Raw genomic sequence first — 15,764 nt, forward strand, 5'->3', positions numbered from 1 at the left:
TAATCATAAAAAATAATAATTGCTACTTTAAGATCAAGCTCGAACTTTATCTCATTGCGATTAAGAAACGTAGAGGCGAATTTTATTCGGAAAAAATTCCATTTTTGTCTCAAAATTTTTATACAAAATGGAGAACATGTTTTTATGCTAACCGTTGAAAATCGCACTCTCTGCTTATAATTAATAGTTTAATTAACTCTGTAATGCTTTTCCATATTATAACTAGTTTTATTCTTTAATTTATAACTTACAAGTATAAGTACCATGGTTTGTTATTGGTAAAAAATGTTTCATAAAAGGAAGCTTCTACACGCTTTTTCGTATTATCTCGACCCGGCAAGTCTTACATGCAAAAATAAAAAAACTTATTAAAAACATCAGAGAGCAATCACATAGAAGATCAAATATATTAGAGTCAAAGTTTGTTTGCAAGCGCAGCGGAGTGTGCACAAATAAAATTTTGACGAAAATGTTTAATCCCGCTGATAATGTCTAACATGGCGCCATTAAATTTTCTCCGTTATCTTCGAATGAAATCTCTGTGAAAATCGCCGAAATAAAAAAAAAGTTTGCTGCCGTAGAAGTTTCGCGAGACTTTGAAGATGTATTTTTAGCAACTGCTCGTAATTGTATACTTGGTTTGAACAGATTTCGCAAAGAAATAAGATCAAAGGAAAATTAGAAGTGTAAAAAAGTTTTATTAGCTGTCTTTTATTTTTTATTAACTACCGCTTTCATATCTAAACGGGTTTCATACTAAAAAGCTCTAACAAAACAAAATAAAATAAAAATAATATACTTGCAATAGATTACAAAACTCTATATACTTGGTGTTATTGATAGCAATAAAATTAAATAAATAAACTCTGTTTGTATAGATTACAGAACTAAACAATATTTTAAATATAGAGTGCTCAGCAAAAATACTTTCGCCAATCTTTAAAATTGTATATTTTGCAATTGCTAGTAAGGATCACACAACCATCGAGTTTTCAGTATCACTAATTTTTTTATACTACTTTTAGTTGATTGTCACAACGTAATTTAAACGCATCTTTGACCTAAAAGTACGACATATTTTGTGTAAATACATGAAACATTTAACCTAAATTTAATTTAATTTCAGCTTAAAGTAGTATTCAAAAATTAATTTACTTGTTGTTTTATCACCATATTCTGTATTGTGTTAACTTTAAGATTTAGTATTAAATACAATATTAACAAAAAGTTTTGTTTGAAAAAGCTAAATTTTTGCTACTAAAAGGTATGGCTTTTTTTAACCTTATCTAAAAAAATAAATGCTTTAAAAGGTTAAACATGAACTATTTACTTGTTCCAAAATAATTTCAAGTATACATTTGTTAAATCGATTATTTTAGATTATTTTATTTTAGCTTGCTATCACAGATTAAATAATTTTCAATATTTACACCTTTAAATAAAACCAACTAAAAGTACCTTTTTTGTGTTTTTTTTTACTCGAAAACTTTATTTTCTTAAATATGAACTTTCGGCGACAGTATTTAAAAAAGATAAAACAATCTGATAAAAGCAGATCACAGCTGTTTAGATGCACTAATGACCAAATCATTATTACAAAGTGTGCATAGAAAGTTTCGTGTTTAACATAAAAACCAACTTTTCAACAGTAAACTTTTGCACTCTTAAATTAAGTTGTAGTCGGAAAAAATTCAAAAATATCGCATCTAGACCCAGAAGATACAAAACCATATCTGCCCGCTTATGATGCAGAATGAAACTTACAAAGTTTGTTTTATTTTTTGTGAATATATATTTATTTTTTTACATTTAGATCTGTTTATATAGCTTTGTTAAATTGTGTACTATTTTATAATTTTTTAAATAGTCAAGACTTTCACCCAGATTACTTACCATTTCTTTGAATAAAAGTTTTTAAAAAACTGAATGGTGAATAAAATGATTACAATTTTAAAACAAGTGTTCAAAAAATGTTTTTTTTATTAGAGCATAACAAAGCAGTTGTTAGAAATATATTGTACATAACTATACATTTTGTACAAAAGCTATACAAATTAGTTTATTTCTTCTAAAAATTATAGTTTAAAAACTTTAATGTTAAGTGTTGTAATTTAAAGTACTAGGCTATATTTCTTTTGAGACCATAAAAGTTTGTCAAAAAAAAACTTAATTTAAAAAGTTATATAGCTTCCCTCATTTATACTTTTTGCTAGTTTAATAACGAGAAAATAATAATATCTTGCCTTTTACCATATGAAAAATATACACCAAAGTGTTCCTGTCTTAAACTAGATTCTAGTCTATGTCATCTAATATCTAAAAAAAAGTCTAGTTTTTTTTTAAGTTCCACATTTATACTATCGACAAGATTTTTCTGAAGTAAGCTATTGAAAGAATACTTTCATATTAGTAAACTGTTTTCATTTCTTCAAGTAAGTGACTAGTGTATTTCTACAGCTATGCTTTTTTGATAAAAATGTTTAAAGAAAGCGTTAAAAGGTTCGGAAACGATTTATAAGTGGTTTTTTAGATGTATTTTGTAACTTAGTTCTGTAAAAAATATATTATTGTATATTTTAGTGCAGTTCCTACTTTGCAAATAACAAACAGAAACATAATAAGATTTAAAAAAAATATTATATAAGTTTTATTGGTAATTTAAAAGAACTTTTTTACCGCTTGATTTTAACTCGTAAACAGCTATAAAATAAATAAGAGTACAAAACCAAAATAACATTCACTTTATACGTTTTCATTTCGATATGTGTTAATTTTAAATTCACAATTGGACAAGTACAACCTAGTTAGACGTTTAAACCGTGATCTAAATGTGTGGTTATAATAGTTTTCTGTTACTAAACTTATTTATTCCACTTGGGTTAAAAAAACTAAACAAGTAAAAGCTCTTCTCAAATCTAAAACTGTGTTATTTCCTACCAATAAGTTAAACAGAATATAAGTGTTAAAAGGTAAAAAAAGCTATCTTTTAAAAAGTGTCTGCACAGATGAAAACTTAAATAAATTTTTTGTATCAAAAAATATAAACATAAGTAAATTCATATGACCTTTTTTTTGATAATCAACTTTACAAAGTTTATAATTATTATCTATTAACTTTAAAGATAGAAACAGTTTTATCCCTACGTTTTTATTTTTATATGCATACTTTTAACATGTAAACAAATTGAAGTTAATGATTACTTTTTTAAAACAAAGTAAAAACTAGTAAAATTTTTCACTTCTTATATATATTTTATTTAAAAACTTAGTTTTTATTTAGTTGACTACCAAACTTAGTAAATATAGCAAAACTAAAACAATAAAAAAAATTGTTCAAAATTTTACAACATTTAATAAACTTGAAGCAGACTATTAATATATCAATAGTTAAATAAGTTTTTTTTCTAACAGTTGTTATAGAAAAAACTTTGTTTTTATAAACTAAACATAATTACTACATACTAAAGTAGCTAAATTAATTTATTTTTTTCGTTTTGAATTTATTTTTTAAATGCATATCATATTTGTCTTTTATTTTGATCCTTACAAAGCTTTGAGTGATACCTTAGTTAGTTTAAGAATAATTTATTTTAGTAAAACTTCAATTGTCATTTTTGTAACGTCAAATTTTAATTATCATTTTTATAACTTAAAACTTTTGATTTTTGTGATAGGTAAGTGAGATTTATGACCGAAATTATAACTTTGTTATCATGTTAAATAATTAAGCTTTCCTTTAAAATAAATTGCCATATGTAAGCAATCAATTTTTCAACTTTTACATGATTTATTTTGTTTCAAAGTACAAAAAGAACTACAAAAGATTTTCCTTAGTTTAACACTATCAATCATATATTTCTAGTTTTTAGTTAGCAATTTCAAATAAACTTGCATTTAAAATTTGATCGATCATGAAAAAAGTGTATACTTCATAGCAGTTTTTTTTCATTGATAGGTTAGTTCTGCAATAACTTATTATGATTATTGTTCTACAATCTAGAATTAAAACACCGACTAAACTTCTTTGTGTTGTACATATTAGGCCTTTGAAACAGATTAAGTTTGACAGTCGTGAGCCATTAAAAAATATATAAAAAGAGCTCATTGTGTCTTCAAACACAAACCAGGTCACTTGTTTATTTATTTTTTGCCTACATATAACGAAGATAGTTTTTAGCAGTAAAGTTAAGAGGACATCTCAACAAACAACTAAAGGTTATTGTACTTGTTGCATTTCACATTTATTAGTTAATATAAGCAATTTTCCTTATACTATTAGGAGGCTTAGTATCAATTTATAGTTTTAAGTAGTGTTTTTAGTAGAAATTGTAGCTTGTATAAAACACAGTCGATCGATGTACAATTGTTAATAAAAAAACTTATCAAAACTTATTCGTGTAAAATGGCATAGTTCTTAAGCACTGGTATTACTAGAAAAAAAAAAGTTTTCTGTTTATCTATCAAAACTTGAAACATGGTCATATATGATCTTACAATGTTCTTATAAATATTTTGGGTCATATTCATTAATCTGACATAAAAACTGTTTTTATTGTTACGTTATCTTGAGGACTTAAATAGTTTTTACAGTATTCTCGAAATACTGACCGTTTTTACCGCTTTACAAGAACTGGGTTTAGCGTCCAAGCCTTTTTAATCTGGAGGATAAGGATCAAAAAAAAAACTTATTTTTTATTTGAACCATCAAACTCAAATGGAACATAAACGTTTTCTTAAAATGTTTTAATTGTTTTTTTTTTCGATAATTAACATCATGTCTCAGGACAAAATGTCACGTCTTGTAATTTGTCTCTGTAAAGTGATCGTTTCGAAACTTTACATGATAAAATATTGTATAAAAAATTACGAGAGTCGATTTTTCGTTAAAACGTTTAATCAATTTTTTTTAAATGTTTAAAAGCAATACCACAAAAATTATGCTTTTGATCATATAGTTTTGTCTTAGTGAAATCGCTCAAAAAAGGAAAGTATACTTTTAAAAGTCAATTTGATTTTCATATTTGCTTAGTAAACAGTTTTTTTAAAACTTTTTTTTAATTTTAATTTTATTTATACCCTTATTCATAACCCACCTTTCTGAAAAATATTAGAAATTGATAAAAAAATAAGTTTCAATAATTTAAGTCAAAAATAACATGTTTTTTTTTGCTACCTCAACAGGTATGCAAATCATACTACCCATCTTTTCTAAAGTTTTTTTATGTTATATTGCTATATGTACTCTGAAACTTAAAAAAGTCTGAAAATTGTGGTTAAGAGTTATTAAGTGTTGAACTAAATTACCTACTTTTAAAATTTCGTCGGAAAAATTTAGTAGATACTATAAAGAGTCAAACATTTATTCAAGATTCATTTGTTTTAATGTTTTTTTACTAAAACAAACTATAAAAAGAGCACAAACATTTTCTAAAAAAAGTAAAATAGTTTTAGCTTTTCTAATAACTATGATTTCAATTAAGTTATTTAAAAAAAGATTGTTTAATGTTTGATTTAAAATAAATTTACAGTCGTTTAATATGATAATTTGTTTAAAGTGTACAATAGTTGTTTCTTATTATTTTTACTTAACTTAAAATTTATTTTTTCAAAGTACTTAAAAGTTTTTATGAGCATTAGAACATTTTGTTTGTAGCTAACTTATTTATACATAACTATTTTCAGATGAAGCCGAATCCCGGTGAATCGATCGGATTTTCTCATTACTGTGGAAACTGCGGAAAGATACCGGTATCATCAGCATCACTGTGTCACCAGTGTTTTGCATTGTGAGTAGTAATTTACTTTATCTAAAAATTTAGAGTGAAATATTTTTTAAGGTATTGTTTTTTATCGCACATAAAGGTAAGAAAAACAGGATGTTTAGTTGAGCTGTGCTAAAGTGCAAATCAATACTTTTATTGCTTAAAACATCATTTACCGTACTTTTCAAAATGTTTTATAAAAAAAGAATAATAATGATGAGAGATTAAAATTCAATATTATCTTATGCTTGAGTTAGTGTTCTAAATTAAAACTAAAACAACTTCTTCGTTTTATTTTCAATGTGTTATATAATCGTAGTAAAACAAAAAGCTCATTTAGCTTATGATCGATGGCTACTAAGTACTTAATTCTTCAAATATGGAAAGACTTAAGCAAAGTAAGCTGCTTAAATTAGATTACACTTTGTGAAAATAAGAAGTGGCTATTTTTCAAAGTCTACTTTATTTAAACATTTTTTATACCATTTAAGTTTTCAAACGTGGCTTTCATCTAAGTTATTATTAGATACGCTAAAAGGGCTCACAAAACTATTAGTTTAAGTAGTCTCTAATTAAAAAGCTGCTTACTTTTTTGATGTTTAGTTAAGTTTTTAGAATACCTCAAAACTAATAATTATTACGCATCATATTACTTTTAGACTTTGAAAAAACATCAAAACAATCTTAACTAGTTGGTTTTTATTTAAGTTTTAATTATGTATTGAAATTTACCTGTTCTAGAATTAGTAAATTTAACTTTTTAAACTAAAATATGATGTGCTTACAACTATCAAATATTTGAAATATAATTAATAAATTTTTTATTTTTTTTTACTTACTAATTTAAAAATTAATAAATAATATAAAGTTTATTTTGAACTTATATTAGAAATGAACAATAAACAAAATATGTAGCTTTAAATTCAGCAAAAAAACTATAAATTTTAAGAATTGGGTGTAAAAAATCTTTCAACCTGATTTAAAATACCTTACTAGAATATATTGTGAATACAAATACATAAGAAATAATGCCCTTGACTTTGTTTGATGTAAATTTTAAAGCTTTGCATATTCATGCTCAGACTAAAAGCCATAATACGATTTTAAGTTCACAAGAAAGTTCTGAAAAACTTACACAAAGAATTTGTGGATTAAAATAACTTAAGTTAATTAGCTTACGCGATTAGCAACTAACTAATCTGTTGTGAGTACTTAACCTCCCAAATTACTAGCTGGAAGTAACGATTAGAAGCGAATTAAAGCGATGTTTACCTATAATGCCACATTCGAACTTGCAGCTGTAGTTCAGCGCCAAACAAAAGTTTGCTTGCCACCCTTATCTAATCAATTACAATTCGGTAGCTGCAAACCAGTGATTTCGAACCTGTGATATTTATTTTATACACACATAACAATAAACAAAACAAACATTTTGTGTGTTTACCTCTCTTACGCTTGTTTTGGGAAATTTGCCAGCTAATTATTTACAAATAACTGTCGGAAGGAAAAAATTAATTTCAAACAATCTTGATGCATTTTTGATTTACTTGTTTGTGGATTGTATTTTTTGATTTATCAATGCTTAGTTTAGAAACACTGGTACAAAAGCCCAGTTGTTCAGACAAACCGTACACTCGTTATTTCGCTTGATTTTAATCGCATAGTATTTTCAACACACAGATATGTTTATTATACTTTTTTAAATGTGTGAAAGAGTGTTTTTAAACTGTACTTAATATAAACAGATGTGATTTTTTTACCTACAAAAACATTCATAAGTATATTATCTAACAAACAATACAATACATTCGATAACCGAAAGGTTCTTCGTGCACCAGGTCACAAGACCAAACTGTGAGCGTTTTTTTTTGTTCAACAAGCTGTAACATACAATTAAAGCTGTAAAATTATACAGTTAGAGCTATCATGTTTAAGCAAAACTAATAATTAAATAACTCCAAACAGCTCACCGAAGAAAAGCTTCGGCGACCAGCAAAAAACCCTGCCCCAGTCCTACTGGCAGACCACCAACGAAAAATCCCCCCATTTCGAAAAAGGCCACTTTAGCAACCAACCCCAACAACCCCACCAAAAGACCCCAGTTCACTACGGCGGCTACGACAACCCTCAAGAGCGCGCTCCCATTGGTCAGATGCAGAACCAATCGGCCAACAAGAGCTGCTCCTCTTCGTTCTCCGCCAATCAAACGACTTCGGAGGAGGTGCAGAGGCTGGAGAAGATGTGCCACAGCTTGGAGGAGTCGACGGAGGAGAGGGGAAATTTCGTGTTCGAGGAAGCGCTCGATCTGATCTCCAACTACGAGGACGGAGGGGTAAAGACCCCGGAGAGCCAGATGAGCCCGAATAATATGGCTATGGGTAAAAATTTTGATAAAATTTATTATTAATTAATTTAAAACAAAGTTGTCGGAAAACCTTTTCATATTCATCTTAAAACAACTGAAAGCTTTAATTTGAGTTTAGTAGTTTAAACTTGATTTGAACATTACTAGCTGATTTTTCGCGATGGAATTATTCATCTCATTTTTTGTTATCTTTTACACTTAAATGTTTTGAACTAAAAAACTATTTAACGAAAAAACGTTTTGTATTAAAAACTACTCTAAAATAAAGTAAAAGTATTCGGTCAGTATCATACTTTTAATAAATTTCACTTTTGAAATTTTATTTTTTCAACAGAAGCCGTTCAGTACACTGACGAGACGAGGAAAAGGAAAATAGAAGTCAGGTTGGCCACCAATCTGTTAAAATAATCCGTTATACATTTAATCCGGATTAGCGTGATTGGTCTCCGCATAAGTATGTGCACACTTCGCGCATAAGACCTCAGCGCGTTCAAAGCGGTTTTAGTTCGAAATATAAAGTCTGAGCGCTTGTTTGCAAACACACAAAATTTCAAGAATAAACTTTTTACACACTTTTGTTCGAACAACAATAAATTTTTGACATGACGTTAAAATTTTTTTAAAGGATGTTAAGATTTAATCACACCTTACTCGCGTCTTGAGTTTGTAGCAAGTTTTTTTGATTGTAAGCTAACTAAAATTAGCAGTTTAAAACTTTGAAGCACATATTAAAGTGTAAAAAGCTGGTTATTCGTTTAACGAAAGTTTATATTTCGTTCAAAAAATACCTTGATAAAAATTTATGTTATTATTTATTTTATAACTCTTTTAAACACTATGGTTCTAGTTTGATGAACACTATCAAAATTGTATCAAGTAAGTTTTATTTCACAAACTTTAAAGTTTTATCTAGTTATGTTACGATCTCACTTTAATAAACTTATTAACAAAACATCATTTACGTCCGGTCACGTTTACCAATATCTCCACGTAGCAACAACAAAACCTCCTCCCTGGCAACAAGGTTCTCCTTGACAACGCCGCAACTGACCCGGTGGTCAAATCCGGCGCTTAACCAAAAAAAAAAAGTTGAACTTTTAACTGCTCTCCGCCGAGATGTTCAGATCTGAGATAAGATAAAAACCTGATAACAAGTCACTCAAAAAGCTTGCGGTGAGCGCAAACCACCTACAAGCACTGTGCATGTGACTGCATGGAGAAAAACGATTTTTTCAAAAAGCCGCCGTGTGAGCTATTTTAATCGGTCGCGCGGTGGATTAAGTTTTCACAAAAAGCGAAATCTCTCTAATGCTCGCCGCTCGGATGTTTTCATCAAAAGAGAGCGATTGGCCGTAATACGCACATATTTCTGCGCGATTTTGAATAAAGTGTTGTATATTTTTCAATTTTTTTTAGCGAGGAAGAAGACAAAAAGGAAAACACGAAGAGGCAAAGGACCAGGCTCAAGGTGGAACAGAAACAAACTTTGCAGGAATTTTTCGCGCTGAAAATCAAGCCTAACAGACAGGTGCTTACTTAAACTTTTAATTAATTAATACACTATCAAATTTTCATCTCTACCGTTTGTTGAGTATCTAATTGAACTTGCTTTTAATACTGACCGATTTTGAAAATTAATATTTTTATATAATTACTTTTATCTAATCAGAGTGTAGTTTTTTTAATCTTAACTTGAATACACACAAGTTATATAAACTTTAAATAAAAGTGGAAAATAAGCGTTTTCAAGTTACGTTCAGTCGATAATATTCAAATACGAGAGCTAATTACGCATAATGAGTTTTATAACCACACATTAAGTGCAGGTTTAATCTGGTTCACAAGTTACGACACTATTATTTTGGATAATTATCTCTTTTCATGTTGAACTTTGAATTATTTTTTTCAAAACGATGAAATAGTGAAACTTATAGGTGGTCCAAAAGTTTATTTTTCCAAAAATGTTTCTAATTTCCAATTATAATGACTGTTTAATTAAAAAAGTGGGTTTTGACAAAAACTAAGTTATGTAAATTGAACTTTTTTTTTAATACTTATTTAAACCAAGCCAGCAAAACTAAACTAAATACAAGTTTGAATATACTATATATAGTTAAAACTTTTGACTTTAAATTGGGACAGGTCGTTTTATTTTATCAATAGTTTTAACTACATTGCTAAATCTTTTTAGTTTATTTTAATAGTAAAATTAAAGTTGATGTTAACATTTATAGTCTCATCTGATTAAGAAATACTTTTAAGCTTGTAAACAACAATAAAAAATCATTGTTTCAGCTTGTTAAATAGTTTTTAATTTTTCCTAAGAAAGTTGTAATATTATAGCTATGTTGCACCAATATCTAAATTTTCAAAATTTTAATGCGAAGCTTAATATACTCAACTTTATAGCTTTATAACTCGCAGATAAAGTTTTAACAAAGTTAACACCAGGTTTTAAACAACCAATAATAAATTTCACAGGAACAAGAACAGCTGGCAAAAGTGACAGGTCTGACGAAGAGAGTGGTTCAGGTTTGGTTTCAGAACACCAGAGCTCAGAAACAGAAGTCGGACAGAGTTGCTGCAGGTATAAATAAATTATATATATACAATTACAGAATTGATAAAAAACTTTTTTGAGTGTTACAAATTCTATATGTAACATATATATATACATTCATGTACACTTTGATTTATGCTTCAATATAGTGTTATAACTAACGAACTGAAGAGCTGTTCCGTTTAACAGACCAGTGAAACAATTGTAATTTAAAACATCGTGTTTTATTAATATATACAATTAAAGTGGGCTCTGTTGAAAGAGATTAAGTTTAAATAATCACTTTATTTTCTATATATATATATGTATATATAGTAAAAAATTGACAAAAAACTTTTTTGAGCAGTGCAAATTCTATATGCAACATACACATATATTTAATGCTGATTAAAAGAAACACTCAAATGATACATGATTAATCAAACATAAACTTCACCTTCAAAGCGAGCACATTTTACAAAATTGATTTTTTCACTTTTTAATCACTTAATTTCAACGCGTATAAAACTGATTTGCGCAAATTAGCGAACCGCATTGCGCTTTGTTTACCTACTCGATCATAATTACCAGCAAATTAGCTTCGAATTAAAACAAACACTACAAGCTACCGAATTAACTTGTGTTACCCGCAGAAAAGCGACTTGAATACGCCAGGCAGAATGCGGATTCCAGAATTGATCACTTTTCAGGAATGTTTCCATACCAGCATGGGCCGACTGGCTACCACAACAGTCAAAGTGGGTTGTTGATAATTTGTAATTAATGCAATTTGTTTGGTATGAAGAATATATGAAAACTAATCGTGTACTTTAGTGGTTAAAATAATCAAAAAGTTTTGCATTTATGAAATATCTTAGATAGTAATTTATTACATAGTTAAGATTTGGTTGCTTATTAGTTTTCTTAAAACCTAAAAACCTATACTTTTATTAAGTTTTAATACTTAAGTAGAAGACTTTTACAACTGTTCAAAATTCATACAAACTTGAAGTGTTTACTTCATTTAAAATTTAAATTTAAAATTCAGTTTAAATTTTATATCATACTTCTGCTAACTTAAACCTTTTTTATCATTTGTAACACGAAACTTTTTTTATTACTATAGTAATATCTAATATTTTTACAGTGTTACACGCGTATCAACACCCATCATTCCAACAGCAGTGGGGGAGACCATTCATACCTCCTGGCTACATTCAAGCTGCTCAGAACAACCAGTACAACAATCTCAACCAGCATCAAGGTAAATTAGTTTACTTGTTCATGAACATTAACAAACTAATATCTTTATTCTTATTCAAAATTAAACTGATAAATTAATTCAAAAATCAAGAAAAATTAACTTTAATGTTAATTTATTGTTAAACTAGGTCTTAAAACTGCCACAATTTTATGAAACTCAAAAACATTTAACTAATATGTTTCTAATAAAGTCTTGTTTTTTGTAAATTTAAGCTTTCGGTTAAAATATACACTTACAACACACTAGACGCAATCAAATGTTTTTCTATCCTCATAGGGTATTACGGCAATTCAAGCTCGTCAACCTACCTCAACCAGAACTGCCTGCCTTCTTACCAGCAAGAACCTTCATACAAGCACCAGCACCCGTCTGTGCAGCAGCAGGTTTACAACAAGCACCTCGTTCAACCGCACAAGGACGGATACAGTCCTGCTGATAAATACCAGACTGCTAAAAGACCAGGTGACTGTTTACATATTTTTAAAATGAATTAAAAATCTGTTGTATTAAGACTATACTAAATCGAAAAAGAGTTATAAAAGGACTTTAAATAAAGAAACTTATGGTACTGAGAAAAAAAATAGTGATATTTAACGGTATGTAAGTTCAATTAGGACTTTAATTAATGATGCGTGAAAAAAAATAGTTATGTTGCTTGTTGTAACCAAATTTTATTGTTTAAATTTAAATAAGGAGCGGTTTTCGGATTTCCGTTTATGGTAAAACAAGCGTTCTACTTGATAAAAATGTCATAAAACAATTCAATATTTAGATGCTCAAAACATAATCTTCTTAAAATACCTTAAGCGTAAAACCATATTTAAAAACTAAAAAAAAACTATTTGTGCTACTTGGAGGTTAAGGCCGGCGTCGGTTTTAAGTTTTTCATGTTAAAATATTATACAAATTTATAAAAGCGAAATTTCCAAGCGTTTTTTTATTTTTTTACACGGATCGGTTTTGTTACTGTTGTTTAAGCAGGATCAGTGGAATCAACAAATTTCGCACACACGTCTCCAGGTTCCTCGCTGGAAACCTACAACAGCCCTGAAGTGTCGAAAATTCCGCCGCACGAGGCAGTGATGAGCAGGCAACAAGACGAATTCGCCCAACACAAGTCCGAAAACTTGATCAGAGGTACTTTGAAGTTTTATTGTTTTTTTATTTGATGTATACAAACAAGTAGTACAAAGAAATAAAGTCATTCAACTAATTTCTTTAGTGTTTTTTGATTGTCGTCAGAAAGTCAATTTAGATTGTTTTCGCTGTGCACAGAATTTTTTTTAGAGGTAGTTTACTTTAAGTTGTTAACTTAACTTTAAAGGAATATGATAAAAACATATTATTTTATTCAGTAGAATCTTGTAACTTTTTATTAGTTTGTCAAAGAGTCAATCAGTTTTTTTTTTGTGCACACAAAGTATGAAAAGTAAGAATATTTCTTTGAAATGAGGTATTTGTACTATTTTGTTTTATAAACTTAATATTTTGAAAAATGTAAGCTTTGATGTAGAAAAATAGTCGCTTTTAACATAATAACGTCAATACTCAAAACTCTGGTTAAGACATAGTTCGAATTTTAATTACCAACTATATACAATTAAGTTATGTATTTAGAACAGCTATTTCGAAGTGAACACATGTAAGCTATAAGTTTACATTTAAAAACAGCTTTTTAAACACCTTAATTTACGCTAGTTATTCAAAACTTAACTTGGATTTAAAATTACAGTTAGTTGCATTTAACAGGTAAGCGACTGTTAGTCTGATAATTTTCTGAAAATGAAATACGTTTCATCTGTGAACAACTGCTTTGAATTTATCATTTTAAAGTTTCATTTTAATATGTTGTATCTGCTATAAAGGTGTTTGTAAAACATTTGTGGGGACTTTCTATATAACGTAAGTTCAAAAAATTTAGGAACACAAGTGGCCAACCTTTACACATAATATTCAAAACAAAAATTAATCATAGAAAAAAAGCTCTAGATTTATTCACTGTCTTAAACATGTTAAACGTTTTTTTCAATTTGACAAAACATTTGTACGGTCTTTGACAAAACTGTTTTTTGTCGTAAAAATTACATATAAAAAAGTTAGATCGTGTATAATACTAGACAATAAATCATTTCATCCAAAACAAAATAGCCAGATGCAGAAAAAAAACGTTATGCTTTATTATCTAAAAGGTTTTCGAATACTTACGGCTAAAAATTAAAATGGCGACTGTTTGTGCTAAAACCCAAGTTGCACATAGAGATGTTTGAGATGATTAAGTTTATTGTAATTACTTTTTAATTGTAGTTTCTCACTCAACATACTTCTTTCAGTGTGTTTGTTCGCACCGAATAAACTTATTTTTCAAGATTTTCAAAAATTTTTATTTAAGGCGTTCTAGATTTTTTATTTACTCCTTTTTTTATTTTAAATTATATTGTCATACATTTAGCTTCGGAGCTTACAGTTTGTTTTAAAAGATTACTAAGAAAAAAAAAGTATATTAGTACAGATATTTTATCATTAAAACTAAGAATTGAATTACTTTCAGCTTTAATACTCAAGTCGGCTTTTGTTTAGGTTTAAGTAAATGTTTTTTGTCTTAGTGCCTGGTATTCAAAACAAAACTCCTTTACATAATAGTGAATTTTGATTTTATGCACAGCTTTAAAAAGATTAAGTAAATAAGTGCAGTGCAGTATTTTATAATGTTCATTTATTATAGTAGGAAACTTTATAGGATTTTAAGTATAAAGGTGTGAAAACTTAAAAAAAATATATATATTTCTTTAAATTATTTTACCAATTACTTTAATTTTGTTTAGTAAAAACTCAACACAGGAAGCTACTTAAAACCGAACGAGCACCTTGCAAAGGCGAGGGACCATCAAGTAGCTCATCAGATGCAGAAGTCCCCGTCCAACTACAACATCACGGTCAACAACTACTACCCTGACAAGTATCAGGAAAACCCCCCGATCCAAAACCACCCGAACCCGCATTTCGCCCAACCCGCCAACCAAGGTTTAATTTTTTACTTTGTAGATAATAGCAGGGCGACATTTACTATTAAATTCGGGGTAACTCACTTAAACTATTGTTAAATAAGGTAGAAAGTGTATTGTGGAAATTTTATTAAAAGCTGTTACTGGTGACGTTACTTGTTTTTTTTTTCTTAGCTCTGGAAATAAGTATTAAGATATAAGTTTTTTTTCTGTGGTACCAATAAGTATAAATTAGTTTTGTATAAAAAGTTTTAAATTTTTTAATACTAAGTTATACTTTCAAATATTAAATATTTTCAACTAAGTTTTTAGAGGATTGTAGCTTTATTATCACTTAATTCTTATCTAAACAAAAACAATAAAAATAACACAAAATAAATGTAATATTTCTTTAATGTTTAACAAGACAAGCTGACTTATCAAATAACTTTGTACAGTTCCATACCAGTGAAAAGCCGTGGAACTAGAAGCAGATGCAATTTTCGTATCAGAAGTTATTGATATTGTTTTGCACAAATTTGTTATATAACTTTTTTTATTTCAAATGCGTTCTCTGACTATTATTTAGCAAGTGTATACGAGTTTATTATTTAATTTTTTTCTATTACTTTACGTACTTTAATGTGCCTTTACGTACTAAACTTTTATTATTTTCTTATTTATTTAACAGTTAGCTGACTTTTCGTAATTGTGAGAATAAATTACTTATTAAAAAATGTGTTTCTTGTAAATTGTAAATACCTGATTTATTAAACTGATTTTCAAAGTTTTATTAAAGAAGAATCTTTTAGACTAATTTTCGTTTTTCCAACAACCAAAGATAACGCATTTT

General features: G+C 28.1%; 1 protein-coding gene across 1 annotated transcript; it reads left to right on the forward strand.

Moving 5' to 3' along the window:
- Window positions 1-1,650: 1,650 nt before the first annotated feature.
- On the forward strand, window positions 1,651-15,503 carry LOC145845169 (uncharacterized). Its single transcript, XM_082952591.1, has 12 exons — window positions 1,651-1,767; window positions 5,683-5,786; window positions 7,728-8,140; window positions 8,462-8,510; window positions 9,544-9,655; window positions 10,609-10,714; window positions 11,320-11,424; window positions 11,814-11,930; window positions 12,207-12,392; window positions 12,909-13,067; window positions 14,769-14,951; window positions 15,370-15,503. The coding sequence occupies exons 1-12, from the start codon at window positions 1,744-1,746 to the stop codon at window positions 15,381-15,383; spliced, it is 1,572 nt and encodes a 523-aa protein (XP_082808717.1). The 5' UTR covers window positions 1,651-1,743; the 3' UTR covers window positions 15,384-15,503.
- The last annotated feature ends 261 nt before the right edge of the window (window positions 15,504-15,764 follow it).

This window comes from Thalia democratica, chromosome 9, assembly GCF_965202585.1.
Source record: "Thalia democratica chromosome 9, ktThaDemo2.hap1.1, whole genome shotgun sequence".
In the NCBI taxonomy this organism is placed as follows: Eukaryota; Metazoa; Chordata; class Thaliacea; order Salpida; family Salpidae; genus Thalia; species Thalia democratica.